General features: G+C 36.4%; 2 protein-coding genes across 3 annotated transcripts in view; one reads left to right on the plus strand and one right to left on the minus strand.

Annotated features, from left to right (window-relative positions):
- The window catches only part of LOC150081262 (transmembrane protein 242), a 32,779-nt gene extending 25,385 nt beyond the window's left edge, over positions 1 to 7,394 (minus strand). For both annotated transcript variants that reach the window (XM_090379124.1, XM_090379123.1), the window contains exon 1: positions 7,248 to 7,394. In XM_090379124.1, coding sequence (XP_090235250.1) covers positions 7,248 to 7,383 — 136 coding nt within the window. In that variant the 5' untranslated portion in view covers positions 7,384 to 7,394. The remainder of the gene's footprint in view (positions 1 to 7,247) is intronic.
- A 244-nt stretch (positions 7,395 to 7,638) lies between these two features.
- The window catches only part of LOC150081263 (palmitoyltransferase ZDHHC14-like), a 137,892-nt gene continuing 118,106 nt past the window's right edge, over positions 7,639 to 27,424 (plus strand). The window contains exon 1 of the mRNA XM_090378995.1: positions 7,639 to 7,771. The gene's annotated coding sequence lies outside the window, so the exon portion shown is untranslated. The remainder of the gene's footprint in view (positions 7,772 to 27,424) is intronic.

The following is a 27,424-nucleotide window of genomic DNA, read 5'->3' on the forward strand; positions in this document are numbered from 1 at the left end:
TTCAGCAGTCAGGGGCTTGAGCCCTGGTCTACTCAAAGAGCGTATGATACTGAACTTACTACTCGGCTATGGAGGCCTCAATAAGCCACAAATGCATCACAATATATATGTTTACACATTTTAATGTGTTTGTTTATTAAAATGATTATAATGTATGCAATTTGTCAGGCTTATGGTGCATGTTGTCACAATACATCATTGTTAGATTGTGACACTAGTTCATATTACTCCAGGGACTCACAGCTGGTGAGTATGGGCTTGGCACACCCAGGGTCCTGAGCTGGATATCATCATTCTTCTCTTTCTTGGTGATTCCTTTCTACTTCTGACTCTCTCTCTCTCTGGGTAACTCAGGAATTTTTTTTTGGCTGGTACAGCATAAGCCTCAGGCTTCCTTGCACTATATGGCTAATGATAATAATAATAATAATACCAGGGATCAGTACCCAATGGCATTCATGTGGTGCACAGGCCCTCTTTTTGTGGATCAGAGCATTTGTCCATTAAGCTAAAATGCTATCTGTCTACAAACTTTGGTAAAGAAAAAATGCAAAAACAGAGAAAACAAGAAGGAAAGACAGTAAACTTTATTAATCAAGACAAACATGATTATGTGTCATAACTACTGCAGATAGTGGCAGATCCAGCAGGGGGATCAGGGAAATCCTCATCCCCCCCAAAGAGCCCAAATAGACTACAGCAAAAACTGAAAACTGTGTTTTATATTATATTATATTATATTATAATGTGGTAACTATGCCATATGTTTTATGTTGTAAGGTGTGGACTTTGCCAAGTATAGCTCTAACATGGCATTGGCATTATTTGCAGTATTAGTTCTGTAGTGTAATTAGTGTTCTTATATCTTCAATTTTGTATTGTAGAAATAAGAACACTGGTTGATCCAGTTTTTGTGTGAGGATAGTGAAAACATAACAATAATATATATGGCATTGATAGTAACTGAAAATTAAGCTCAAATTTAGTTTGAATCTGTCTAAAAGTTTTAATCAGCAATTAAATAGGTAGACTTGTATAGCGCAGTTGTCTGGTCATATTAACTCTTTTTTTTATGAGAAATATTGTAACTTTTTAACAGAAAAACTATGGGAAAAGAAGCTTTCTTAAAAATTACTGTGAATTACTCATCAAGGTAAATAAGGTGGTTTAGAGCATGAATGAGCTAAAAGGAATATTGGAGTCAAAATGATCGCTAGTAATGGATTGAGCAAGGGTTGGCTGTAGAAATCCTGAAGAATGTACAGCAAGGTAACTTTAAATCAGGAATGCCTACCTAGTACTTGGTTGTACTAGGTAGGCATAGCCATCTTTAGCATTCAGCATGACCTAGATATTTATCAAGATGCATTCTATACCATGTTTGAAATGAGTGGTGCTGTTGTTGTAATGCACACTTTTACTGTCATGTGCATGTTCTTATGTAAAATTGTATTTTGGTGTTATATTTGGATTTATAGTGTTAAATTATATTAAGATGTCAAATTTCATATAAAAATTTGTGCTACTATACTTTTAAGTATAGTAGAAAAAAAAAGAAAAGAAACAAGCACAATTTTAACTTATCTTTTCAACATCAATGTAACAAACACATCTTTACAAATTTTTCCAGTAGACAGGATTCAAACCTAGAGCTCTCCAAATGAGTGAAAAGTATCAAACCCATCATGAAGAATGACAGGTGAGAATTGTGACTCTGGAACTTAAGAAGCTTGGCATTTCTGATACTTCAGATTTTTCAAAAAGATTCCTTTGGTCATTTCTTAAAGAATATTATGGATTCATAGAGATCAAAGGTCTATAAGAATCTTTCTGCACATGACTGAAGAAATGAAAATACAGTATTCACTTTAACTATGAAAATATATAAAAAAAAAAAAAAAAAAAATTCACAACTTCACTGAGACATCTTAAAAATCAAAATTAACACATGCACATATGTAATATTTCTATTAAATTTACAATTTTCATATGTAAAAGTCCAATCCTAATGAAAGCCCAATCCTTGGGCCTTCATTATAATTATACTAGATAAATTTGTCTTCTATGAATAAAGTTTCATAATAATTTGTCAATTCCACAGAGACCACCTGCTGAACAGCATACTGAATGAGAAGCCCCAAAATGATTACCTAACATGTGATGTTGGCCCTGATCATATCTAACTGCATTTTATATACTAGCATAATATTAATATGAATTCAAATATTATGTACCAGTTAACCAAAACTTGATGTTCTTTAAGAGACACCATTTTTTTAAATACGTATAAATTTTTAAATTTTGGAATAAAATCTTCCCATATACCTTTCCTCACCAATTTTATTTAAATTATGATGCATATTATCTGTTTTCATTTGGATGTACTAGAGTTATGGGAGGTTAATCATTTCCTTGACATCCGACAGATGCCAAGTGAGTGAATATGTCTTTATCTCTTATTGGAATTAGCTGGAGTGTACAAACACCTCATCCATCAAGTGTGGTTGGGCAGTGTTTATAATACTTATCCATCCACTCTTCAGGGCAGATGAAGATATGAATTGCAAGTAATATATCTGCACCAACAGCATTTTATAATTTGACATGATTCTTTGTACTAATCATGTATGGTTTTATGAAAACTGCTTATTTTTCAAAGTTGGGATTTGCTGGATGAAATCAGAAACTGAGGGAAGCTGCCTTCTAGGCTAAATTTGAAACAGAATTGGACAGTTACTTTAAGGGAATGGGAACAGTAAGAATATTTATTCCCTTTTATTTTTTTTTTTGGCCTTACTACTACTGAAACACTTTTCAATAGGGAGTCCTAAACTGCTAAAAAATTTAGTGCATTTAAGTAATAAATGAGAATAAATATTTATATATGTGTGTGTGTGTGTGTATATATATATATATATTTTTTTTTTTTTCTCTTATATAATAAAAATATATAGTATATGAGGCCTCTGTAGTTGAGCGGTCTGGAGCCGGGAGTGCAATAAATAGCACACGCTCATTGAGTAGATCAGGGCTCAAGCCGCTGACTCCTAAATGCAGTCGATCTGCCAACCCACACTGGACCAGTGTGGCAGATTATAGTCAATTTCTCTCAACATGATTGTTGAGGAGGCCTCCATCCTGCAGTGGATTGACAATGGCTGCAGATTTATTTATATAGTATATTGTAAGATATTAAACTTACATGTATGGGCTATTTAGAGAATTAGACACATTTGGCTACGAAAAGTTGGGGGGAGAATTTATATACAATCTGCAGTGTGACCTATGAAAAATTAACAAAATTAATTTAAAGAGAGATAAAGGTAATAATTTAATTAAATGAGTAAAATAATGCAAATCATTTTTAGGTTAGTGTAACACACACAAAAGCAACAAATTTCAATTCCTTCACGAGAATTGTGAAGGATAATCTGCCTGAAAAGGGAAATTGTTAGGTGGTAATGAAGCTGTCGAAGGAATTGAGAAATTCTGATCATATGTGCCAGTAGTTGCCAGTTCATTGAAATGCACTCTGCATCGCCAGAATGTTTGCAGTCCATGGATACCAAATGTCCTGAAATATGGAACCTTTACTACAGGAGGATAACTCAAGGGCTCCAGAAGGAACTGCCAGTCGAAACCCCGGCTTGAATAGAAAAGTATCTCAAGTAAGTGGAATGGCTCTAAATAGTTACATTAGGGTCAAAACGAACTATTAATATTGTAAAAGTGGCACGGCAATGAGACAGACTGTGATGATGGAAATTGTAAGGTGGGCGGACCAATTAATGAGAACTCTGCAACTATGAATTTGATTCCATATACAGTATACACATGTACTTTGTACATGCACCCTAAGAAGAGGAACAGAAACTAGAGTGTATATGATAGATTGTATATATTAGTTAAGGTGATATTAATATAAAGTGGGAGGGGGAATTAAGCATTGGAAATATACAAAAGAAACGTTAAAGGGAAGGTCAATTGAGGCAAGCATTGCTTACAATCCCAAAGAGATTCTAAGGAAATTGTGTAACTAGCAAAAGAATAACTTAAATTTATATTGGGGATCAGAACAATTAATGAGAATTAAGATAACCTTAGAGCTAACCAAGTATCTGGCTAATTAAATGTATATGACTTCTATAAGAAAACTATATGAAACAGATTATGTGCTATGTTTAGAAATTACTTGATTGAATAATTTGATGTATACTTATCACTATATAAATATTACCTGCATACATGTTGTGTATTGTGCAAGATATGAAAAAAATCAACTAAGTGAGACTGAACATTGTCAATTGAGGAGAGAATGCCTAACTAATGAAGGCATAGTTACTGCCATATTGCCATTAACAGTCGGCTAACTTTAACCCCATCATTTGTGTAAAGTCTTATGAATTTTGACATAATTGTATATAGATATGTATCTGTATTGTAATTTTTCATTAATGTGCATTAAAATTGTTTTTTTTTATCATGTTTACTGTTGCAGTTATTCATAGATACTGACACTTGCTTGCTGCTATAAACAGATTTCCATTGAAATTAAGGGGAATACTTAACTCTCCACGAGCCAGGAATCACTGAACTAGTTTAGTATACTGCAGTCAGATAGCGCAGTGGGAATAGGAGAAAGGAGGGTAAACTTTTCATAGCTCAAGTCCAATAGTGGTTCAAAAAAAAAAAAAAAAAAAAAAAAGAAGTAGTATACCAATACACATACAAAGGTAATATGAAGGAGATATGCTTGAGTATCAATGGAGATATGGTAAATACCAAACAATTAACACATCTATAATTTAGGCAAAGAAAACCTAATCCCACAATATAGAAGGAAAAATAAAAAAGATTATATAAAAATATTTACTTTAAATTAATGCTGTATTGTATACAGTCAGAGACAGGCCTGATGTAGTCAAGTGGTGAGGAGTGTGAATGCAATAGCACGCACTCTTTGAGGGGACCAGGGTTCAAGCCTGTGACTGCTAAATATGATTAACATTTGTATTGATGATTTATTGTAAATTCCACTGACCTGGTGGTCATGCTAGAGTATAAACAAGAACAATTACACAAAAGTATCACTCTTACATTTTGATTAGAACTAAAGTTAATGTTTTTATGAAAGCTTTTCAAAGCATTTTTTTTTTTACATCATTCTAAAGTTGTTGTTGTTTTGGTTTTAGGAGCATTAGCAACTAAGGCCATATTGCTCCGGGAATATGTGGTGGTCATTCCCTGACCTTTCCGCATCCTCCGTATTTGGTGGTGACGGGCATCATTCGAAAGTATTTATAGTTTTGCAATAATAATAAGCAGCAGTCCATTCATTATTTATTTATTACATATTTATTAAATTACTTTCACATTTTAATAATTCAAACTTCCCAGTGATAAACTTTGATGAGAAAGAGAGTGGGTGTAACTGACTAACATTGCAATGGAATTATAATTGTTAAAAATAGTATGACACATTATGCTATATTTAATGCCCACAGGCCTAATGTATAAACATGTCACTGGTTTACAATTCAACAAAAAAACTAAAAATTAATTTTTTATAACAAAAAAAAAGGTGTCTCACAGACACCCAACATGTGAATGTGTGTGGATATGGGGTAGAATCAAAAGAGTGCTAAAGTTAACAGAACCATTCTATCACTTTTCCCTCAAACAGTCAATGCTGGACTTAGGCACACTAGGGACCCCGGTATATATACCTTTTAGAAGCCCTAATATAAGGTTTGGGGGGGGGGGGGGAGAAGAGGAACTGAAGCAGCAATTTTTGCATTGTTTTGGGATCCTCGTGGCTTGTAAATGGTGTCCTCCTATGTGAAATCAGCACAGGACACACTTTCCTGAATTTTTATTTTTTGACCATAATGTACATATACATGACAAATGTCAGTAGGATTGCTTTGAATGAAGGAGATATCCAGTGATGACACTTCTATTGTGTTTACAACTGCATTTGTACCGAATAGATTAAGTTAATTAACACATTAAACACTACACTAAGTCCAGCAGATGTTGGCATTCAAGTCTTCTGGGAACTTCACTTTTGTCCAGCAGGTTCATCACCAGGTAATTTGGATCCACTTCTAGTCATTATTTCTCACTGTAATTGTGTATTTCTTCTTTTACCGTTGGCATGTTCAGGTCTCTATGAATCATTTTATTGGTGACATACCAAGGCGAGTTGTAATGTATTTTTATAAAATGAGTAACTAATGTGTACACATAAAGGACAGGTCTTGCATTTGGCATAATTTCTTTAAAAACAATCTTCAATTTAAAGGTTGTTTACCTTTCACGTTCAGTGTATATATGTTCCCAAAGGAGAGGGGAGGAATTCATTTAATTACATTAAATAAAATAAAATAAATAAGTGGTGGCACCTTCTTGCAAAACATTTTTGAATATGGAATTTATTAAATTTTTTATTTTCATTTCTAAAATTTATATTATTTTAAAATTATATTAAAATAACAATAAACAAATAATCTCATCTGTTTCATATTAATTTATTCTTGTTTTTTTTTTTTTAATACATGAGTCATTTACAATGTATAGAATTTTTGTGTGTTACAATTAAAATGGAAAAATATTATTAATTAAATGACTTTAATATTAAAAATAGTATTTTAAGATTAAAGTAATACATAAAATCTATTACATACAATGTTGGAAAGGAAAAAAGTAGTACAGTGTAGCACATATGAGCCGAATTTAGCATTTTGTTGGGAGGGATAGCAATACTTTGTCCCCCCCCCCCTTGGTGCCTATACAAGAATATAGAAGTAACAAAAATTCTGTTCCAAACTTCAAGAAACTTACAAATTAATTCGAATTTTAATTTGAATTAATTAAACTTTTCAGCACTATACTGTATATACTTTTCGACCAATAAAATAAGTTTGTATTTTGTAACTGTTTACATCCTTCACCCACTTTTTTCAACTTGCGTGGGTTCAAACGAGTTTTTAACGCTGCCAGTCTCACAAGCAATTAAAATCTAGTTCTTTAAATAAAGTTAAAAAAAAAAAAAAAAGTACAACTAAAGCGCCATCTACCGGCAAAGCTGAAAATTATATATTACAACATCTTTTCAGAGTTTTTAGTCGAATATTACGCGTCTTACCATTAATAAGCTTATAAATTACACAAATGAAATTCCGTTATATAATGAGCGCCCTGCTAAAACTGTTTTCATGTATGAATTATTTTTTAAAATTCCATACCTAAAATCCTTTCCTTCCTCTTAGCACTTGTAAGATCTCTATGCTCAGATGACAAGTTTGTCGTTGGTTCCAAAACATTATCAACACGTGCATCACAATTAGATTTTTCGGGCGCGTCAGTTATGCTGTCTGCCATTTTGACCTGCACTTACCGCAAGAGGACGCAATAATAAGCGAGAGTGTGATGTCTGTTTAATTAAATTCTCTACTTGAGATATGTACACATGCATCAAGAAGTTCAGTCGATAAATTTCCTTATCGAAGGCGTATTTTATATTTTTTGAATTTTTGTAAATAACAAAAGTTGGATAACTAATATTTTATATAATTTATTTCTTCGATAGTAGAGGTATATTGCGACTCTGATCCAATCGTTTACTTGTAAACAAAAAAGGCTGCCGTGAATGGACTGCAGACAGTTTGCATTAAATATAATATTTAAGATGTGTAAATATTACTGGATTTGCTCTTTTCATATAATTCTCAGTCACTTTTCACTGTTAAAGACCACGAGGTCACCATAAGTAAGTCAAATGATTATTTAATAATTAAATACTTATAACTGTCAGACATCTGACAAAATATTTCACTTTGGGTTGTTATTTTAAAGGAATAGGATTATAAACAACTCAGCAAGGAACCTAAATTTATACTATCATTTTGATATTATATATTAAGATTATAAGTGTATTAAAAGTAATCTGATTGCTTGACATTCGTAATATTTTGGAACAGGAAAATCCTGTCCGACTTTCTGAGAGTAGACGGTGAAATTTATGTTCGCATTATTATTTTGTGAAATCGAAATTTTTCGAGTGTTATCAACATACGCAAAAATTTCTCTAAACTGTCATCATATATTTCCCAGTCCTGCATTTTGGATATTGCGCCATAATTTCTTTCTTCAGAAAATGACATAACATGTAATATAACAGGCTATTATAAATAGTTATGAACGTGTCTGCACATACTATAAATATAATCAAGGAATATAAATGTTACATTTATTTATTTTGACATTTCCAAATATATTACATGACTGTGATACTGATCTTAAAAGGTTTGATACAGTTAAAGCAGTTCTTTAAATATGATTTAAACTATTAATATAAATTGTATTATTGTAACTTAAAGTAGCCTAAGAATTTTATAAGATATCAAACTATGTTAAAAATAATCTAAGAAACAAATTTAAAAATTTTAAAGGAAAAGTTCTCAGTACATATAGAATTCTCACTATTTATTATAGAATCGTGGATTATTCTATAATAAATATATCCTCAAATGCATGTAAATTCTGTAATCTTGTAAACTCTACTTTTTTTTAAAACTTAATCCCAACTATTAGAATTTCAGCCACCATTTTAAATGTTGGCTGAAATTCTAAATTCATTTTAAATGTTGAGTTTTTGCATATATTTGCTCAGCTGTTCTTATAAGATGTTTCCTAACTGGTAGAATATGCTTGCCATAGAGGAGATTCTTGAAGAATCTTCTCTGCAGCCTTCATTGACTAAAAACTTTTTTACCCCCTAGTTCAGCAAATTCATTTGATCTCATCATCACTCTTCCAAACTCTGGACAACATTTGGCTTTATTGACTTTCTTTCTTCAAATATAACTAGGTCCTCATACTAGGCATGAATATATTATTTTGAATGTAATAATATTGCATTACAGAACATCATCAAGATAATGTTCTTCGGTGAAATTTGTGTTTGTGAATATTTGGAGTGAATTGTATGCATTTGGATACAGAATATAGAACACGTTTTTATATACTTTATTTTATTTATTTATTTTTTGAAAACCCCAAACACAAAAGGCATTAAAATATATAATGCATAATGCTGTATACCAGTTGAAGTGTCTTCTGCCTGAGAAGACAGAAGATACTTGTTGACATTAGACTTGAATTTCCATAGATTGTAATTTTTGGGAACTATATGAAACAGAAATTGTTTCAGAAAATAGAAGTAGAAAGGATAAACAAGGAAAAGTTCTTTCTGTGAGTTTGGAGTTGGAGAGTGGCACGTGCTGTGGCTGAAGAGAGTAGGGAAATTACTGATACCAATGCAGAAGAGCACTGCCCATGGGAGTATCTATTGAAAAGGCATGCAGCAGAAACTGAACACCTTTGAAACAGATTGGTCATTAATTAACCGATTTCCCTCTTTTGAATGTAATCAAGATGCTTCAACAGTGTCCTGAAGTGGGATTTACTCAAAGAGGTAACTACCATTAGGGGTAAAGGGAAGGGTTATTGCTTTCGTAAAGGCGACTACGATGGACTGAGACACTATTTAAATTCTATACAGTGGAACTAACTGATGATGTTATCAACAGCAAATTCAAAATGGGAAGCATTCAAAGAACTTATCTTGGAAGCTACTAGGCTTTACATACCAACTAAGAAATATTGTTCAAGGTTTAGGCCTAAGTGGATGTCAGATGAACAATGAGACATATGGCAGAGAAGAAAAATGCATGGGATACATACAAATTAACACGTGACACAGAAGCCTATGATAGATACAAGTTGATCTGTAACCAAGTTACAAAGGAGGTTAGGCAGGCGAAGGCAGATTACGAGAAATCTTTGGCAAGGGATGCAAAGAAAAACAGCAAAGAGTTCTTTACTTATGTAAACTCTAGAAGGAAGGGGATGAATCAGATTGGTCCACTTGATATCGATGGGTCAACTGTTGATGATCCTGCTCAGGTAGCTAACAAACTGAATGAATATTTTGCATCGACATTCACACATGAGGAGTTATTCAGCGAGGGGAATGCCAGAGGTGTATTCAACTCTGGCAGTAAGCTAGAGAATCTTGTAATAACTGAGAGTAAAGTGGAGGAGAAATTGTTGAAGATAAATACAAGAAAGGCACCTGGGGTGGATGGGATCTATCCAGTTATATTAAAGGAAGTAAGCAAACCCTTAGCCATAATTATGAGAGCTTCCTTGGACTCAGGGGAAGTACCCATGGACTGGAGATGTGCAAATGTGACCCCAATTCACATTTGCACATCTGTTAATAGACCTGTTAGTTTAACTTCTGTTCCTGGAAAATTAATGGAGGCACTGGTTAAAGAAGCACTGTAGGATCATCTAGACAAGACTTCAGTTATAGCTCAGACACAGCATGGTTTTGTTAAGGGCAAGGCTTGCCTGACCAATTTGATTGGATACTATGATGCAGTCACAAAAGAACTGGATTCAGGGAATAACTTTGATATTATATACTTGGATCTTAGAAAATCTTTTGATACTGTTGCACATGGAAGACTGCTGCACAAATTGGAGCAGTGTGGCATTGGAAGCAAATTGCTGCTATGGATAAAGGGGTGGTTGAGGGGGAGAAGACAGAGAGTGGTAATCAATGGACAGTGCTCATCGTGGACTAATGTTATTAGTGGAGTCCCTCAAGGGTTCAGTATTAGGTCCATTATTGTTTTCTGTATTTATAAATGATATTGCTTAATGTCCAAGTTTGCAGACGATACGAAGGTTGGCAGAGTTGTCAAGGACACTACTGACACTATGCTACTGCAACAGGATCTGGAAAGGTTGAGCAGATGGGCTGAGAGGTGGCAAATGAAGTTTAACGTTGACAAATGTAAAGTACTACATATGGGAAACAGCAACCCCAGAGCAACGTATCAACTCTGTGGTACTACACTCACAGTGGTAGAGAATGAAAGGGACCTGGGGGTGTTGTGCAGGCAGATATGAAGTTTTCTGAGTAGTGCAGATGGGCTGCAAGAGTAGCTCATATTGTCAATGATATATAGGAATTTTTCTAGCAGGGATAAGGAGGTGATTATTCCCTTGTATAAGGCAATTGTCAGACCGCACCTAGAGTACTGTATACAGGTCTGGAGGCCTCATTTCAAGAAGGATGTAGAGATGCTGGAACGAGTACAGAGAAGGGCAACAAGATTAGTGAATGGAACAAAGGGGTGCTCTTACGAAGAAAGGCTTACGTTTTGCAAATTACAGTGTCTGGAGACTAGGCACCGGCGAGGTGATCTGATAGAGGTGTATAAAGCCTTGAATGGTTTGAGCGTGCTCAGTGCTGATGGGATTATTCCTCTTGCTCAGAAAAATCACCTGAGAGGGCATAAATTCAAATTGAGGAAAGACGGATGTAGGATAGACGTGAGGAAATTTGCCTTTAGCCAGCGGGTGGTTGGTTGCTGGAATAGACTTCCATCCCTTGTCGTGGAGGTTGATAGCCTAAGTAAGTTTAAGGCTCAGCTGGACAGGTATTTCGAACGAACAAAGGGGTGAAGTGGAAGTGGTTATTTTTTATTTATTTATTTATTTATTTTTTTTTTTTGGCTGATGCTGCATAAGCTTGCTTTCTTGCATCAAATGCCTCTGCTAATGCTTCAGAGAGGTTTTAGGAACATCTCCCTAGACGTAGGAACAATATTCCATGGTAGGGCGAATTTGAGATTTGTATAAAGTGAGTAGTTGTTTAGAAGAAAAATAAATCTGAGATTTTCTAAAAAGAAAACCTAGTTTTTTTTTGAAGAAGAGGAAGCAATATTTGTGATGTGCTTATGCCAAGAGAGATTAGAAGTCAGGGTAATCAATCCCTAATAGATATGTAATCTTGTCTAGAAATCTGAGTGTCATTGAAAATGAGCATAGGAGCAGTATACTCTTGTGAGAAATAAGACTGGACTGAGTTTAGAATGATTGAAGTTAAGTGAGTTTTCTTTGTCCCTCTGGAGATCAGCATTTAAGGAATTAGTGTACTAGCATCAGCAAACTGTGGATAGGATTTCCATTCAGTGGAGAAAGGTAAATAATATACAATAGGAAAAGAAAGAAGAAAGAACTGAACCTTGGGGAATGCCAGTATTATTGGAGAAGCTGGAAGACATGCCATCAATCACAGTGAACAGTCAGAGAGGAGAAAACTGGATACCCAGTTGCAGAAAACATTTGGCAGGCTGTTAGATGGGAGCTTGTTTAGAAGACCTTTATGCCAAACACAATCAAAAGCCTTAGAAATGTCAAGAACAACTGCTTGATTTACTACTGTATTGTCGTTTTTTCCTTTAGTAGTGGATGTTTGTAAAGATGCAAAAGCTCATTGATGAAAATATTTCCAATGTCTTCTGGAAAGCAATACAGAGCTAGATAGCATGTTTTTATTTCTGGTTGACTCAATCCTGTTAATAACACCCCACCTTGTGGTGGGGTGTTATCTACCACGCTCTTTACATTTATTTTACGAACTTCAGCTCTTACGCTGATGACCTGAAGTTGTTCGTAATCTCTGATACATTAAAAGCATTCAAAAAATGATTAAATCAAAACACTGCTACACAAATTAATTAACTTGTTGACTACTTAGATATGGCAGGGCTCCAGCTAAATCAGAAAAGTCCTCCCAAATATCTATAACCAAGGAGCAGAACAAAAATGATATCCAAGCTGTAATAAATGGCAATAAGGTCACATAGGTTTCAACTCACACAGACCTCAGCCTCACCTGGGATGAAAACCTTACTTTCCAGGACCATTTCGTATATGCAAAAAGGAAAACATATGCAGCCTTCTGTGTGATCCGGCAGGAGCTTGTTGGTTGCCAAAATACGTCCCTAATATGCAAATACATTGAAAGGTGTCTCACGCCCATTGCTTTATACACGTCTGAGTTATGGTCCTCATCCCCATCAAGTGTAAAGAAATACCTGGCAATTGAATATTAGGTTCTGAGGTGGTTGAATACGATCCATGGGAATCCGTTCACCATCTCTAGATCTATTCTTCATGCAAACATGAACATGACACCATGGAAGATCAAAATTCTGGAAAAGAACCTCATCACTCTTGCCAAACTGTTAATTAATAGGATTGATTCTCCCAACGTGCAAGAAATCATCTTAGCCTCAAGTACCCATCCAAGAGAGCAATGTAAACAACGGTATAGGTATAGGACTCTTACCAACTTCGTCTGCCTTAGAGATATGTTCCCATCAAACATTATGGAACATTTCACCAATCTGTAAATTAACCCCAACAAACTATTAGATGACAAGAAATACAGGAAGAATATCCTGGAAGACTTGCATCAAAGCACTGACCTCCATTGAATCTCGACAAACATGATCAAGTCACTCCATCTACCAGTCCATCACATGCCATCGACAGACGCATAAAATTCTCTGAAGTTCAAGACTTTGGCTGTCATTTAATAGATTGAATTTATATTGTAAATTTAATTAATTCTCTGTATATATGTTCAAATGTAAGTTTTCTACCTCTTGTAAATATGTATACATATGCTATCCCAACTCTAGATAAGCGCATTGTCAAATGTTATATATTGTCCTTTTCATGTATGTATTTTTCACTTATAATTCTATGTACACCCTTCTAGCCAACCAGCCATACAGGGGTTGAAATCAAGCTTAATAAACTGAATGATAATAATAATAATAATACAAAGCTGTATATAGGGTGTGTGATTCAAGAAACACTTAATGTGGGCTGGTAAGTTGTTGACCATCCTCCCTATAGCTTTGACCCCCATCAGCAGTACCAGTAACTTTTGCATAGGGTTAAAAATGATATTGCCACTGGTTACAAAAGCAATTGATTTCTTAATCAGTAGGTTTCCAGAATTTGATAAATTGATGGGAAAAGTAGATGTTTTTGGTCATTACTTTATTTTTGGGGCCATGAAGCATTTTTATTTTTTTTGCATGGAAGATGTTGCCTAAATTGACTCAGCTTCTTGTAGTCCGAAATAACTGAGGTGTATGCATCGATGCTTTATCTCTAGCTATGGCCAAAGCAAGTATGGTCTAAATAACCATGTGGCCTTCAGAAAAATCTGTGTGTGTGTGTGTGTGACCAGTCCAGATCACATGTAATGGAAGCAACAAAATGTGAGTTGCAGAATTATCTGTGATTCTAGGAAGGTTTAGTCAACTGCAGCCATTAGATATCTCAATTAAAAAACCCTTTAAAGCATTTGTTTATGAGGATCGGACCAAATGGATGGAAACACTATTTATACAGAAATAAGACAAGTGAAGCAAAGAACAATTTTGCAGGTGTGCAAATTAGTGAAAAAGTCAGGAATTAATGAAGCATGAGATAGTTGCCAAGTCTTTCAAGAAATGTGGAACTGGTAATGGTGTTAATGGCAGTAAAGATGCCTTGTTTGAAGAAAATGAAAGACCAGACCATAACATCAGTAACAACAATGGAATTTTGTTTAGTAAGCACTTATGAATTTATGTTAGATATATTCAGTGAAAAAAATTTTTTTTTTTTTTTTTTTTTTTTGCTCTAAAATTGCATCATATTGTTTGGGAAATTCATAGTGTTCAGGTCATAAATGTTATGATTTCAACATAGCATTTAGGTTGAAAAATAAATATGTTCAGATCAGTTTTCTGCTTGCCTCTTTTCTTCCCTTACTTTGTGACTTACTGGCTCTGCTTTGTGTCTTATGGAAAAAAATAACTAAGGAAGAACCTTTAGGCAAAACTAAAGGAAGAACCCTTGTTAGACCAAAAATTAGAAATTGTTGTGTGTGTGGTAGTGGTTTCCAGCAAAAAAACTAAACCCCAATCAGCTCTCTTAAATTTTCAGACCAAACTAGGTTTCTAGCTAATAAGAAAAAAGAAAACTATAAACAATAGTAGAAAAACTGTTGCATAACTAGAAAAATTTAGGTTGCTAGATAAAATTAAAATTTATTTCTTTCTGGTTATTTTTTCCAGTAAATAACCTGGGTGTTAGTGCCAACGAAGGGGAAAGATTCCACTACAGTATAAGTGTAATGGAACTGCTGAGGCCATATTATGTTTCAAGAAGCTAGGTATATTTTTGCAGTTTGTTACACCATATCCAAAATTTCATTGATCCTTACATATTCCTCCCCCATCTTTTACCTTAGCTACAACAATGCATCTTGAATACTCAAACTAATAGCTGTGAAAAGTGTGAAATCTAAACCTCCCGAAAATTTAATCAATTTCATAAATATACTGTCAGTTCCATTTTCAGTGAAGTCTATTTCCACTGATAGTCTGCCAAGCCCAACTTATCTCTGACTGAATCTCAAATGTCAGATGACTCAGCTACTACTCATCTCATTTGTCCCAATTATTTGTTCTGATTCTTTTAGCTTTAAATGTAGAAGTTTGTATTTATTCACTCTGATTTTCCTTGTTAGAGATTTAATATGGAATATCCTCTGTTTGATCTCCTCCAACTTAGAATTATTTACTCCATTCTGTCAAATTCATCTGTTACTTTTATCATTCTTCCAACTCTACAAATCACTCAACACTGTTTTCCTTGCATTGACTCTACTTTTTCCATTCTGAAAAGTAATAGTCCTGGGTGATTTCAATGTTTATTAATTCTGATCTCCACTAGGCACTAGCACATGATGCAAGAAAGCAAGCTTATATAGCATCAGCCAACCCCCCCCCCCCCATTTCACTCATCCACCTGCTCCAAATGTTTGTCTAGTTCTGCCTTGAATCTGTTTAAGCTATCAACAACAGATGGAAGTTTGTTCCAGCAATCAACCACCTGCTGGCTAAAGGCAAACTTCCGCATATCTATCCTACAACTGTCTTTCCTAAATTTGAATTTATGCCCTCTCAGGTGATTATTCTGAGCAAGAGGAAGAATCCCATCAGCATTGAGCATGCTCAAACCATTCAAGGCTTTATACACCTCAGTCAGATCACCTCGCAGGTGCCTGCGAGGTGATCTGACTGTAATTTGCAAAACTTAAGCCTTTCTTCATAAGAGCAACCCTTTGCTCCATTCACTAATCTTGTTGCCCTTCTCTGTACTCGTTCCAACAGCACTACATCCTTCTTAAAATGAGGCCTCCAGACCTGTATATAGTACTCAAGGTATGGCCTGACCATTGCCTTATACAAGGGGATAATCACCTCCTTATCCCTGCTAGAAAAATTCCTGTATATCATTGACAAGACACCATGGGCTACTCTTGCAGACCATCTGCACTTCTCAGAAAACTTCATATCTGCCTGCACAATTACCCTCAGGTCCTTTTCACTCTCTACTTCTGTCAGTGTAGTACCACACAGTTGATACGTTACTCTGGGGTTACTGCTTCCCACATGCAGTACTTTACATTTGTCAATGTTAAACTTCAGTCGCCACCTCTCAGCCCATCTACTCAACTTTTCTAGATCCTGTTGCAGCAGCGTACTGTCATTAACAACCCTGCCAACCTTCGTATCATCTGCAAACTTGGATATTAAGCCTGATATACCATCATTAATGAATACAGGAAACAACATTGAACCCTGGGGAACTCCACTAATAACATTAGTCCATGAAGAGCAGTGTCCATTGATTACCACTCTCTATCTTCACTCACTCGACCATCCCTTTATCCATAGCAGCAATTTGCCTCCAATGCCACGCTGCTTCAATTTGTGCAGCAGTCTTCCATGTGCAACAGTATCAAAAGCCTTTCTAAGTTCCAAATATATGATATCAGAATTATTCTTTGCATCCAGTTCCTTTGTGACTACATCATAGTATCCAATCAAATTGGTCAGACAAGACTTTCCCTTAACAAACCTATGCTATGTCTGAGCTATAACTGAAGTCTTGTCTAGTGAAATTACCTGTGTATGTAATTACCTATGTCGCCCTTTGATCCTCCTTTGTGGATTGGGGGTGACATTTGCACATTTCCAGTCCATGGGTACCACCCCTGAGTCCAAGGAAGCTGTCATAATTATGTCTAAGGGTTTGCTTACTTCCTTTGCTGCCTCCTTTAATATATCTGGATAGATTCCATCCACCCCAGGTGCCTTTCTTATGATTATCTTCAACAATTTCTCCTCCACTCGACTCTCAGTTATTACAAGATCATCTAGCTTACTGCCAGAGTTTAACAGACTTCTGGCATTCCCCTCCTTGAATAACTTCTCATGTGTGAATGTAGATGCAAAATATTCATTTAATTTGTTAGCTACCTGAGCAGGATCATCAACAGTTGAACCATCGATATCAAGTGGACCAATCTGATTCATCCCCTTCCTTCTAAAGTTTACGTAAGTAAAGAACTCTTTACTGTTTTCTTTTGCATCCTTTGCCAAAGATTTCTCGTAATCTGCCTTCGCCTGCCTAACCTCCATTGTGACTTGGTTACAGACCAGCTTATATCTATCATAGGCTTCTGTGTCACCTGTTAATTTATATATATCCCATACATTTTTCTTCTCTGCTCACTAATGTCTAATTAGTTCATCTGACAACCATTTAGGCCTAAATCTTGAACAACATTTCTTAGTTGGTATGAAAAGCCTAGTAGCTTCCAAGGTTATTTCTTTGCATGCTTCCCATTTTGAATTTTCTGTTGGTAACATCATCAGTTGGTCCCACCGTATAGAATTTAAATATTGCTCAGACCACCAATAGTCACCTTTACGAACGCAAAAACCCTTCCCTTTACCCTTGATGGTAGTTATCTTTTTGAGTAAATCCCACTTCAGCACACTGCGATCACTGCCACCTAGTGGTTCCTTTATCTGCAGATTCTTAATACCCGAAGAATCACTACTGATAATCAGATCAAGGGTATTACTCCTTCTAGTTGCCTCCTGAACATGCTGCTGTAGAAAACAATCATCCAATAAATCCACAAAAAGTCTTGATAGTGTGTGAGTGACCAACCTACAAATCTCTGTAAAATTAAAATCCCCCATTATAAGACACTCTGATTTACTGGCCCACTCTTTTCCTCTGCACAATTGCTCATTACACTCATCAGATTCATTGGATCTGTGTAATTCTAGTTGCACGGACGCAGCTTATGGAGATATGACTTTTGCGATTACTAATGACCTTATACAACTTGTTCATTTACCTACTAAAATAGACAATCTAACCACACACCTCACATGATCCCTTGATCTTTTCCTCATTAATAATCCTTCAAAGTACGCATTTAGTTCTAGTGGTCCTCCAAGTACCTAAGATCACAACTTTATTGTTGGTCCCTTCTCCAGTAGATCTTTTCTCTCATGATCATTCATACCCTTGTTTTGTTTGGCTTTAAAAGAATGTGAAATAGGATGATCTTTTTCTTAGGTTGACTAATTTTTTAAATCTTCTGATCCTAATATGTTTGCTCAGATGGTATCAGTGAAATTCAAACTCAATTTTGAACTGATTAAGAGTAGGAAACTGGATTCTTGGCCAAATGATAGTCAACCCTTCTGCTGTCTGGCTAAAGCTATTAGCCATAACTTTAGCCAGACAGAGAGAGAGAGAGAGAGAGAGAGGTAGTAGCAGTAAAAGGCAAAGGAATGGGTTTTAATTTCAGAAAAGGAAATTACGATGCCTTAAGGTACTACATGGCCTCTATTAACTGGGTAGATATCGCACAGAGAATGAATACATTTGAACTGTGGTATGCTTTTAAAAACTTTAATCACAGATGCCTTGAACGCGTATATACCATTAAAAAAATACTCCACGAGGAGGGTTCCAAGTTGGATGAATAGTGAAGTTGCCACATTACTTGAGCAGAAAAAGGTGGTATGGAAAGGTTACAGAGCAATAAAAAATACTGAAGCCTATAACAGCTACAAGATCTGTAATAGAGCCACAGAAAAGTTTCAAGAGGCAAAGGCAGCTTATGAGAAATCACTAGCAAACAGAGCAAAGAGGGGGGATAAAGAATTCTTCACATATATAAATGCCAAGAAGAGCAGGACAAACCAGATCAAACCTTTACGTAAGGGAAAGGGGATAGTATTAAATACAACAGCTGCTGTTGCAGATGAACTCAACAGTTATTTTGCATTGATATTTACAAATGAAAAACCTTTTGTGACAATGTGAAATTGTGGGAGCGAAGTTGAAAAATATGTAATTAACGATATTGAAATTTCGCGAGATTATTTAATGAAAAAACTTTCGAGCCTACAGGCCAGTAAGGCTCCTGGAGTTGATGGAATATACCCTATAATCTTAAGGGAGGTGGCAAGTGAGTGCATTGAACCATTGAGGCTAATTATGCGAGCATCACTAGACTCTGGGAGATTCTCTTGGATTGGAAAAGTGCCAATGTATCTCCCATACATAAGGGTGGCTCTAAGAGTGAAGTGGGAAATTATCGACCTGTCAGTCTGACTTCAGTGGTAGGGAAAATCATGGAGGCAATGATCAAGGGTGGAATTCAGGATCATTTGGATCGAATTGAAATTCTCAAGGATACTCAGCATGGTTTTGTAAAGGGGAAAATCATGTTTAACAAATCTGGTTCACTATTTTGAAAGGGTCACTCACGAGCTGGATTTAGGGAATAATTTCGACATTGTTTATTTAGATTTCAGCAAAGCTTTTGACTCAGTCCCACATGAGCGGTTGCTTTATAAGCTGGAACAGGTTGGAATCACTGGGAAAATCCTTAGATGGATAGCAGGATGGCTTCAGGGCAGGAAGCAGATTGTTGTGATAAATGGCTATTCCTCAGATTGGGTTGATGTAAGAAGTGGAGTTCCCCAAGGATCAGTATTAGGACCACTGTTGTTTTTAATTTTCATAAACATCGATGAAGGGATAGAGGGCATGATGTCTAAATTTGCAGATGATGTTAAAATTGGTAGAGTAGTTATTGATCACTGTCAAGCTGAGCTTCTTCAGAGAGACCTAGATAGACTTCAGGAATGGTCAAAAAATGGCAGCTATGCTTTAATCCAACAAAGTGTAAGGTATTACACGTGGGAAACAGTAATCCCAAAATAACTTATTCACTTTGTGGAGTTCAACTAAACCCAGTACTGGAGGAAAGGGACTTGGGTGTTACGATACGGTCAGACATAATTCTCTGAGCATTGTAAACAGGTTGCAAGGAAGGCCTATGGTGTCCTATCGATGATCTATCGAACTTTTGCAAGTAGAGATAGGGACATGATAATCCCATTATATAAGGCTTTTGTTAGACCACACTTGGAATACTGTGTTCAAGTATGGAGACCGCACCTAAAGAAAGACATCGAGCTTCTTGAAAGGGTGCAAATACGGGTAACTTGCCTGGTGAGATCGGCAAAAGGGTGTCCTTATGAAGAAAGACTTTAAATATGTGGGTTGCAGAGTTTGAAAACTAGACACCTTAGAGGAGATTTGATTGAGGTGTTTAAGGCTCTGAGAGGCATCAGTAAAATGAATGAGGATGAAATTTTCAAGATTATAAATGATGCTAGAACTAGGGGACATAAATTCAAGTTACGGAGGGAAATGTTTAGATTGGACTGCAGGAAGTTTTAGTTTAGCCAGCGAGTTATAAATTACTGGAATAAGTTGCCTACATGGGTGGTAGAGGCTGACAGTTTGGGGAAATTCAAAGGTCATCTGGATAGTACCTTCGGATCAGGGAAGCACATAGGATGATAGGTTTAATTTCCTTTTCTTTTATTAATTATTATTATTTATTTATTTTTATTTTTTTTTATCATTGTTTTATTCGGTTTTTTTTTTTCTTTTGGCTGGTGCAGCATAAGCTATAGGCTTTCTTGCACCATGCGGCCATTACTAATACTAATAACTTCTGTCCATCCATACTTCCTCTACAGATACATTCTGATGGTTCTGTTGTATCCTCATCTAGATAAAGCTGACTTATTAGCATCCAACTTTCCATTTAATTCTTACATTGATGATCTTGGTTAATCATCTCCTGCCCCGCCAAGCACATTTCACTCAGTGCTTCTTGTGGTCTTCTGACAAAAGGGCATTATTTTATATATTTATATTTTTTTTATTTATTGTACTGTGCTGTCCCAGCCAGCTTTCCTGGCAATCCTGCAACCTATTTACAATGCTGAACAATGTTAATGTGCAATTATCTTAGATTCCCTCTTAGAGGGTCAATTCGTTCTCAATGTAATGTCTGTCACATAGTATCTGACTCTATATAATCCCAGCATAAGATTGTGATGGATTTCCAAGGATCCAAATGACACTTGTAGGTCCACCATGAAGATTCAAAATGGGTAGAAGTCTAAACCTGGAATTATGATCATAATGAAGGAATCAACTTTTCCTCAAATCAGAACAGTTCCAACAGTACAGCAGTTAACAGTAAAGGGGAATACCTCAATCAGTCTCCGCATACAGTCCCAGGAACCACAATAACACCACAGCATCACAGGTCATCCATTGAGAAAGCAACCACAATGCAATCCAACAAGCTTGCCATGGTGTTCTAACCCTACAAAAAGGCATTAGAAGAATTGTAAACTTGATGTAATCTTGATGCAACGTAGTCACCAGGTCCTGATGGCATGTCTCCATTTGTTCTCATAACTTGTGCTTCAGAGCTGCTTCTTGTTTGGTGTTATTTTGACACACTTATTCTACTGATGTTTTTCTTTCTGCTTGGAAATTTGCTTATATCCAGCCATTTCCTAAACAAGTTAGGTGATGTACAGAATGCAGTACATTTCAGTTGCTTTCAATTTTTATTTCCTAAATTAAGTGAACTTTTTTCTTTTTCTGTGATTAATAGAAGCAAAAAGTAAATAACTAATTATCTTGTTATCAATTAATTACATTGATTAATAATATACAAAAGTAATTGTTTGTTAACATGTTGCATACCTCACAAAATATTTTAACTTTTTTTTTGTAATATTTTATTTTATTTTCTTCTGGATTTTTAATAAAAATTGAAATGCAGCATGCATTCCATGGATTTTCTATGATCATAAACAAATAGCAGCACATACCTCAGGTTGTGGTCAAGCTTGTCAACAATTTTTGTAAAGTATTTTACTTATCCCTTGGGTGCGTAACACACGCTTCTTGATTTGACCGGGGTTCGAGCCCGTGCCCACCAAATACGGAGGATGCGGAAAGGTCAGAGAGTGACCACCGCATATCCCCGGAGCAATATGGCCTTAATTGCTAATGCTCCTAAAAAAAAAAAAAAACAAATAAATAATAACTTATCCCTTGGATTTTAATAACAATTGAAATATAATACCTATTTCATGTTTCTGTTGTGATTAACATAATAAGGAAATATGCACATTGGTTATTTAAGTAAGATTAAATGCAACAAGGCATCATACCTTTAAGAGTATAATAATCTATATAATATTTGTGTAAACACACCATAGACAACTCTTAAACAAAAAACTACGTTAGTAGTGAAGGGCATCTATGAGATACAGATAAAATGATGCCTTTCACACTACTAACGTAGTTTTTTGTTTGAGTTGTCTGTGGTGTGTTTACACCAATATTATATAGATTATTATACTCTTAAAGATATGATGCCTTGTTGCATTTTAGCATTAGCATTTTAGCATTAGTAGAGGCATATGATGCAAGAAAGCAAGCTTATTCAGCATCAGCCAAAAAAAAAAAAAAAAAAACAACCACTACTCCCATTTCACCCCTCAATTCGTTCGAAATACCTGTCCAGCTGAGCCTTAAATTTGTTTAGGCTATCAACTTCAACAACAAGCGATGGAAGTCTATTCCACAAACCAACTGCCCGCTGGCTAAAGGCGAATTTCCGCACATCTATCCGACATCTGTCCTTCCTCAATTTGAATTTATGCCCTCTCAGGTGATTATTCTGAGCAAGAGGAAGAATCCCATCGGCATTGAGCATGCTCAAGCCATTCAAAGCCTTGTACACCTCTATCAGATCACCTCGGCGATGCCTAGTCTCCAGGCTCTGTAATTTGCAAAACTTAAGCCTTTCTTCGTAAGAGCAACCCTTTGTTCCATTCACTAATCTTGTTGCCCTTCTCGGTACTCGTTCCAGCAGCTCTACATCCTTCTTGAAATGAGGCCTCCAGACCTGTATACAGTACTCAAGGTGTGGCCTGACCAATGCCTTATACAAGGGAATAATCACATCCCTGTCCCTGCTAGAAAAATTCCTGTATATCATTGACAAGACACCATGAGCTACTCTTGCAGCTCGTCTGCACTGCTCAGAGAACTTCATATCTGCCTGCACAATTACCACCAGGTCCTTTTCATTCTCTACCACTGTCAGCGTAGTACCACAGAGTTGATACGTTGATCTGGGGTTACTGTTTCCCATATGTAGTACTTTACATTTGTCAATGTTAAACTTCATTTGCCACCTCTCAGCCCATCTGCTCAACCTTTCCAGATCCTGTTGCAGCAGCATAGTATCAGTAGTGTCCTTAACAACCCTGCCAACCTTTGTATCGTCTGCAAACTTGGACATTAAGCCTGATACACCATCACCAATATCATTTATAAATACAGAAAACAACAATGGACCCAACACTGAACCCTGAGGAACTCCACTAATAACATTAGTCCACGTTGAGCAGTGTCCATTGATTACCACTCTCTGTCTTCTGCCACTCAACCATCCCTTTATCCATAGCAGCAATTTGCCTCGAATGCCACACTTCTCCAATTTGTGCAGCAGTCTTCCATGCGCAACAGTATCAAAAGCCTTTCTAAGATCCAAATATATAATATCAAAGTTATTCCCTGCATCCAGTTCTTTTGTGACTACATCATAGTATCCAATCAAATTGGTCAGACAAGACCTGCCCTTAACAAACCCATGCTGTGTCTGAGCTATAACTGAATTCTTGTCCAGATGATCCTGCAGTGCTTCTTTAACCAGTGCCTCCATTAATTTTCCTGGAACCGAAGTTAAACTAACAGGTCTATAATTACTTGTGTCAGCCTTTGATCCTCCTTTGTGGATTGGGGTTACATTTGCACATCTCCAGTCCATGGGTACCTCCCCTGAGTCCAAAGAAGCTCTCATAATTATGGCTAGTGGTTTGCTTACTTCTTTTGCTGCCTCCTTTAATATAACTGGATAGATCCCATCCACCCCGGGTGCCTTTTTTATGTTTATCCTCAACAATTTCTCCTCCACTTTCCTCTCAGTTATTAGAAAATCATCTAGCTCACTGCCAATGTTTACCTCACCTACGACATTCCCCTTCCTGAATAACTCCTCATGTGTGAATGTAGATGCAAAATACTCGTTTAGATTGTTAGCCACTTGAGCTGGATCCTCAACTGTTGAACCATCAACATCCAGTGGACCAATCTGATTCATCCCTTTCCTTCTTGAGTTTAAATAGGTAAAGAACTCTTTTCTGTTTTTCTTTGCATCCTTTGCCAAGGATTTCTCATAATCTGCCTTTACCTGCCTAATCTCCTTTGTGACTTGGTTACAGACCAACTTATATCTATCATAGGCTTCCACGTCACCCATTAATTTGTATGTATCCCATGCATTTTTCTTCTCTGCCATATGTCTCATTAGTTCATCTGACAACCATTTAGGCCTGAACCTTGAACAATATTTCTTGGTTGGTATGTAAAGCCTGGTAGCTTCCAAGATTAGTTCCTTGAATGCTTCCCATTTTGAATTTGCTGTTGGTAACATCATCAGTTGGTCCCACTGTATAGAATTTAAATACTGTCTCAGACCAGCATAGTCGCCTTTACGAAAGCAAAAACCCTTCCCTTTACCTCTGATGGTAGTTACCTCCTTGAGTAAATCCCACTTCAGCACACTGTGATCACTGCCACCCAGTGGTTCATTTATCTGCAGATTCCTAATGCATGAAGAATCACTACTGATAATCAGATCAAGAGTATTACTCCCTCTAGTTGCCTCCCGAACATGCTGGTGTAGAAAACAGTCATCCAATAAATCCACAAAAGCCTTGCTAGTGTGTGAGTGACCAACCCACAAATTCCAGTCAATATCTGGGAAATTAAAATCCCCCATTATAAGACTCTCTGATTTACTGGCCCATTCTATTTCCCTGTACAGTATCTTATTATACTCATCAGAGTCATTAGGCCTATAGCACACTCCTACTCTCAATTTTGATTTACCTATGCTTATGTCACACCAAACTGACTCAACACTGCACTGTCCAGCGATGTCAACTGGCTTCACTTCCTTGGATTTTATGTGTTTTTTAACTAATAGCATAACCCTTCCTATCCTGTCTATCGTTTCTGTAGACGTTGTACTCAACAAATTCCAGTTCTGCATTCCTTATATCTGTGTGACACCACGTCTCTGATATCCCAACAATATCTGCCTTTGATGTTTTGAGTAATACCTCAAATTCATCAAATTTATTTACTAAACTCCTAGCAATAGTGTACAAGCAAGTATACATGCACCTGTTTCTATTCTTAGCTACCCTAACACAACCCATGTGTTTACTTGTACCGCAATGACTTCCAGCAGTCTCTGAAATATCCTGCATCTTGTTTTTCAGGCTTCTGCTCATTCCAATAGAAGCAGTGCAAGAATCTCTTTCACCTCTGCCCGTGGCTACTGTTAATCCATTAGTCTTTGTCTCCCCCCAAGCTAGCAGTTTTCCGACCCACCTAACACTGCCTCGATAGCATCAGCAAATATTCTTGCACCCTTTCTATTTAAGTGTATCCCATCCCTGTAGAAGCAATCTCTCCTGTTAACAAGTACAGTCCAGGCTGAAAAAAATTCTACCCCTTCAGCCTTGCACAATCTTTCCAGGGCCGAATTGATCGACAAGGCTCTCATCATATACTCCCTCCTATCGTGTCTGGGCAGAATTGCAGACACTTTCAAATTCAACCCTACTTCACGGCTTTTTTTCAACAGTGACCTGTACTTGTTAAGTAATTCCGCTGGTCTCCTACTCTTAATATCATTAGTGCCAACGTGTACAACTATATCACCTTTTGTGCCCTTAAAAGATGATATCTGCTCTACAACGTCATCAACCTTTGCCCCTGGCAGACATACCCTGGTCCTGTTCCACCTATCCTTTTTACAAAGCATGTTCTCCGTTTCCCTGACAATTGAGTCACCAACAACTACTAGTTCCTGTTGGACCAGCGCATTCTGCCTTGGGGGCTGCCTCTGTGTTGCAAGATGACCGAGTCCAAGCTCTGGTGTTGATGTGGGCAGCTGAGAGCTTGATGGGCCCCTCAATTTATTTCCTTCGAGGGCATCCACCCTGTCCTTCAAGGTCTCATATAGGCCCATAACAACGCCGAGTTGTCGCCTAATTTCCTTGCACTCCTTGCATCGTGCACACACAAAGACATCCCCCATGGCAATATGATGTCCCATTCCTGATAGATCAGTAAACATCGAACAAGCTATACATCTCATAAGGCAGTGATTTAGAGGACAACTGCCCTCCTCAGTTCTCCCCAGAGCCATGGCACTCCCACTGGCTTGAGCCCTTTGCTTTGCTGCCCTGGTATGAGGCATGATTTTAGTTCAAATTCAACATAATTAAAAATAGTTCACTATACAAATACAGTGGAACTTCTCTATTACGAACTTCTTCTATTTAACGAATTTCTCTATATTACGAATTTTTTCACAAAGTATTGCACCTTAAAACGAAATTACATGTAAAATTAACCCATATAACGAAGTGTTAGTCTCTCTATAACGAATTTTTAAAAAAATTAGTAAAAGCATTTTTGAAGATTTTCAAGCATCGGGTACGGGACATGATATCGCCAATATCATGTCCCGTACCCGATTGCTCCGCAAACATCAAGCAAACAGTGCATCTTAAAAGGCCGTGATTCAGGGGGCAACCGCCCCCCTCAGTTCTCCCCTGAGTCACAGCACTCCCATTAGCTTGAGCCTTTTGCTTTGCTGCTCTGGTCAGAGTCATGATTTCGATTTAAATGTCAATAAAATTACAATTTCAGAACAAAATTAAAACCTTAAACTTGTATCTTAACACAGTTATAACGCTATATTTATTTTTCGGTATCGAGTGTTACCTACGAGTTCCCTTTATATAACTTCCGTATCAAGTATGTATTAATTATTTGTTACGTTTGTACTCTAAGTCGTTATATATATATAGTTAAAAGTACAATTTAATTGACAATGAAGTTTAACAAGATTAATAGATGTACTGATTAATTGACAATATTATATTATGCACTATACTATACAAAGCTAATGCTATCGAATTCCGGATATGCTGTATCGCGCTTCAGTAACGAGTGTTATCTACGAAATCCCTTTATATAACTTCTGTATCAAGTTATGTATTAATTATTTATTATTACTAATTATTTATGTTCCGTAACCTAAGTGGTTATATGTATAGTTAAAATTACAATTTAATTGCCAATG

Source organism: Mastigoproctus giganteus, chromosome 8, assembly GCF_048544385.1.
Source record: "Mastigoproctus giganteus isolate SK-2022 chromosome 8, ASM4854438v1, whole genome shotgun sequence".
NCBI classification, from domain to species: domain Eukaryota; kingdom Metazoa; phylum Arthropoda; class Arachnida; order Uropygi; family Thelyphonidae; genus Mastigoproctus; species Mastigoproctus giganteus.